This window comes from Myotis brandtii, unplaced genomic scaffold (genome assembly GCF_000412655.1).
Source record: "Myotis brandtii unplaced genomic scaffold, ASM41265v1 scaffold887, whole genome shotgun sequence".
NCBI classification, from domain to species: domain Eukaryota; kingdom Metazoa; phylum Chordata; class Mammalia; order Chiroptera; family Vespertilionidae; genus Myotis; species Myotis brandtii.
In genome coordinates, this window is record NW_005371631.1 from 36,226 (window position 1) to 40,696 (window position 4,471).

Below are 4,471 nucleotides of genomic sequence, written 5' to 3' on the forward strand. Positions count from 1 at the left end.
TTTCTTTCTTTCTTTTTTTTTATATTTCCTTTTTTTATTGTTTTATTGCTTAAAGTATTACAAAGGGTATTACATATGTCTCCTTTTTCCCCCCGCCCTTGACAATCTCCAGGCCTTCCATACCCCCCAGTGTCTTATGTCCATTGGTTATGCTTATATGCATGCATATAAGTCTTTCGGTTGATCACTTACCCCCACTTCTGCCCCTGTACTCTCCCTGGACTTCCTGCTGCAGTTTGACAATCTGTTTGAGGCAGCTCTGCCTCTGTATCTACTTTTGTTCATAGGTTTATAATGGTCTTTATTATCCATGAATGAGTGAGATCATGTGGTATTTTTCCTTCATTGACTGGCTTGTTTCACTTAGCATAATGCTATCCAGTTCCATCCATGCCGTTGCAAAAGGTAAGAGTTGCTTCTTTTTTATAGCAGCATAGTATTTCATCGTGTAGATGTACCACAGTTTTCTAATCCATTCATCTACTGATGGGCACTTAGGCTGTTTCCAGATCTTAGCTATGGTGAATTGTGCTGCTATGAACATATGGGTGCACATATCCTTTCTGATTGGTGTTTCTGGTTTCTTGGGATATATTCCTAGAAGTGGGATCACAGGGTCAAATGGGAGTTCCATGTTTTGTTTTTTGAGGAAACTCCATACTGTCTTCCATAGTGGCTGCACCAGTCTGCATTCCCACCAGCAGTGCACAAGTGTTCCTTTTTCTCCACATCCTCTCCAGCACTTGTCATTTGTTGATTTCTGATAAGGGCCTAATCTCCAAAATCTATAGGGAACTCATACAACTTAACAAAAGGAAGATAAACAATCCAATCAAAAAATGGGCAAAGGACCTAAATAGACACCTTTCAAAAGAGGACATTCAGAAAGCCAAGAGACATATGAAAACATGCTCAAAGCCGCTAATCATCCGAGAGATGCAAATCAAAACAACAATGAGGTACCATCTCACACCTGTCAGAATGGCTATCATCAACAAATCAACAAACGACAAGTGCTGGAGAGGATGTGGAGAAAAAGGAACACTCATGCACTGCTGGTGGGAATGCAGACTGGTGCAGCCACTATGGAAGACAGTATGGAGTTTCCTCAAAAAGCTGGAAATGGAACTCCCATTTGACCCTGTGATCCCACTTCTAGGAATATATCCCAAGAAACCAGAAACACCAATCAGAAAGGATATATGCACCCATATGTTCATAGCAGCACAATTCACCATAGCTAAGATCTGGAAACAGCCTAAGTGCCCATCAGTAGATGAATGGATTAGAAAACTGTGGTACATCTACACGATGGAATACTATGCTGCTGTAAAAAAGAAGGAACTCTTACAATTTGCAACGGCATGGATGGAGCTGGAGAGCATTATGCTAAGTGAAATAAGCCAGTCAATGAAGGAAAAATACCACATGATCTCACTCATTCATGGATAATAAAGACCATTACAAACTTTTGAACAATAATAGATACAGAGGCAGAGCTGCCTCAAACTGATTGTCAAACTGCAGTGGGAAGGCCAGAGAGGGTTGGGGGGCAGAAGGGAGGGGAGTAAGAGATCAACCGAAGGACTTGTATGCATGCATATAAGCATAACCAATGGACATAAAACACTGGGGGGTAGGGGAGGCCAGGGGATTGTCAAGGGCGGGGAAAAAAAAGGACACATATGTAATACCCTTAGTAATACTTTAAGCAATAAAAAAGAAAAAGAAAAAAAACTGTATGAGGTGGCCCACTGTGTCCAGCTTAGTCATTATTATGCCACCAGAAACAATGCCTGGGCCATAGTTGGCATTAGTAGACATTTGTTGGACGAATGTATGAATGAAGAAATGTACAGAACAGATGCTGAGTAGGTAGGAATATTTCAATTCCCAAGTAAAAGTAGTAAGAGAAAGTTTTTCTTCTTAATGAATAGAATTGGTTGATGAGTATTTGAAAAGTAAATGAAGGAATAAATTCAGAGTTTTAGGAAGAAAGGAAGATGACCATTGCTATAGAGCAGCGGTTCTCAACCTGTGGGTTGCGACCCCTTTGGGGGTCGAATGACCCTTTCACAGGGGTCGCCTAAGACCATCTGGTTTGGCTCAGTGGATAGAGCATCGGCCTGGGGACTGACGGGTCCCGAGTTCGATTCTGGTCAAGGGCACATGCCTGGGTTGCAGGCTCAATCCCCAGTAGGGGGTAGGGGGCATGCAGGAGGCAGCTGATCAATGATTCTCATCATTGATGTTTCAATCTCTCTCTCCCTCTCTCTTCTTCTCTGAAATCAACCAAAATATATTAAAAAATGAAAAAGAAGAGAGGGTGGGGGGGGACAATTATTCTTGTCTGATGCCATTAAATTTTTCTTCTTTAGTGTCTTTTTAGTCATGCTAACGAAAATCTCTATTCCTTCCAAGAACAAACAATAGTTCCTTTTTCCCTCCCTATACTTTTCAACGATTTGGTGGATCTAAACCAAATAGCACTTTCAAAAATAAGTCTATAAACCTTTGGCACTCACATTTGAAATGTATTGTCTAAAATAAGTTTGATGAAAAGAAAAAAGTTCAGAATAAAACTGTGCTGCTAATTCTATTATAAATTCTCTTTTCAAATAATTAAATGATCCTCTAATCAAAGGATATCATAAATATTAATGAAATAATAGATTTATATTAGACTTTAAGATATTATCTGTTTCTAACAATGAAATTATCATTATTCTTTCTTCTATATTTGCATTTATTTTCATAATTAAAAAATTATTTTCAGAAATAAAAGTAAATTTCAAAATTATTATTAAATTCTGGTTTACTTGATATTAGAAGAACAAAATCATCACTTAGAATCAAAAACATAGTTCCTTTGAAAACTGAGCTTCAATATAACACAGTATTCTTTCAGGCTAGGAGTCGTAACATTTACATGCATCAGAACCTACTTTGTGACTCAAGGAATAAGTAGAAATAAAAATCTAAGAAAAATGGGAATGCAAGCACCAAAACCAGAAATTTAATAAATGTAAGCTCTCGTTTAGGTTAGTTTTATGAAAGGCATCCCACTTGGTCTTCCTGCATTCATTACATAATTTCATATGTAAACAATAGCTATGTTACAACCTATGATGAAAGGCACAATTTCAAGTAAACTCCCTTAACTAAAAATGGCAAGGGTCCACTAAGTCTCTTCTCAACTATAGCTGCTACTACCCACCCATTCCAAACCAAAACCACGAAAGATTTCCTCTTATCAATTTTGCCATTCATTCAGCAAATATTTACTGTGTATCCAAGGCTTATTCTAGACAGTGAAAATTCAACAGTAATTAAAATATCCAAAGTCTCACCTCATGAAGCCCATATTCTAGAAGTTGCTTAAGCAAGTTTCTTAATCTAGTTGTGATAAGATACTCTGCAAAAGTTAAGAAATAATGAAGAACAGAACTGAGATAGAACAAACAAGAACCTAAAAGAGCAACCTGCCAAATCTGGGTTTCTAGTTTGCTGAGAAAATAGAATGCTTCTATCTACACAGTTCTCAGTTTTTAATTTGGAGGTAGGAATCTAGAGGGTTGAGAGTGAAGTTTATTATTCTGCCTTCACTGCATAACACTGAAAATTTTCTAAATATTACTTTAAATTTTCAAAGGAACAAGCAAATGTTTATTAAGTCTCACCTCTGGACTAGCTCGAAGATAAATGATTCCATCCAGTTCAAGGCTTTGGCCAAATTGGTTATTCATCCAGTCATGCCAGTCCTGATAAATTGTCCACTCTGTTTCATTCATACATTCAGATTCATACAAATTAGATGCAAAAATATACCTGTCACTATACACAGATCGTTCAAAAAATAATACAGGTTTCTCCGCATCTTTGATCTTGCCGTTGAGAGAGTCAAGCTGAGCTCGTATGCGACTGAGGCAGGCATTTTCCTGGAAGGTAAAAGACCATCGCTCAGGTTTCTCATACATCATCTGAAGAACATTCCCATCACTATTCTGAGATGTGGTCAGTTCCTGAAATTCATCTTGAGTACTTTTAACATTGCACCATCTGGCAATAAGTTCAGGAACCACTTCACAATCCTGGAAGACTTGTTTAAGGATATTCACAAATGTTGACTTCCCTGCAGTGATGTTCCCTTCGATGGAAATTGTCTTGATGCGGGTTCCCTCCGAGCTGGTCTCGGGAGAGGGGCAGCTCTTCTTAGGTGGGGTGGCCATGCCTCGACAGGGGGCGGCCGAGCGCGTAGGGCAGGTGGCTGGGAAGTGGACACAGGTGCTCGCGCCACCGCTGCCCGGCAGGCTGGACTCCAGCTCCTCACAGGATCTTGCGCGGGCTGGTCTCCGATTTGATTTTGGCCCGCAGGGGCGGACGCCTGCCCAGAGGGGAGGCCAGGCCTTTCCCGCTGCTAGTTCTTTCTTGAATGTGTGGTAAAACTCCCCTGAGAAGCCATCTGGTCCTG

General features: G+C 39.8%; 1 protein-coding gene across 1 annotated transcript; it reads right to left on the reverse strand.

The window, feature by feature from the left end:
- Positions 1-2,833: 2,833 nt before the first annotated feature.
- Positions 2,834-4,413, reverse strand: LOC102246003 (deoxycytidine kinase). Its single transcript, XM_014532351.1, has one exon. It carries the CDS (start codon positions 4,227-4,229, stop codon positions 3,639-3,641), a length of 591 nt encoding a protein of 196 aa, XP_014387837.1. The 5' UTR covers positions 4,230-4,413; the 3' UTR covers positions 2,834-3,638.
- Positions 4,414-4,471: the final 58 nt, after the last annotated feature.

Coding starts and splice junctions, on each gene's coding strand:
- LOC102246003 (XM_014532351.1), bottom strand. CDS start 4,229: ATGGCCACCCCACCTAAGAAGAGCTGCCCCTCTCCCGAGACCAGCTCG.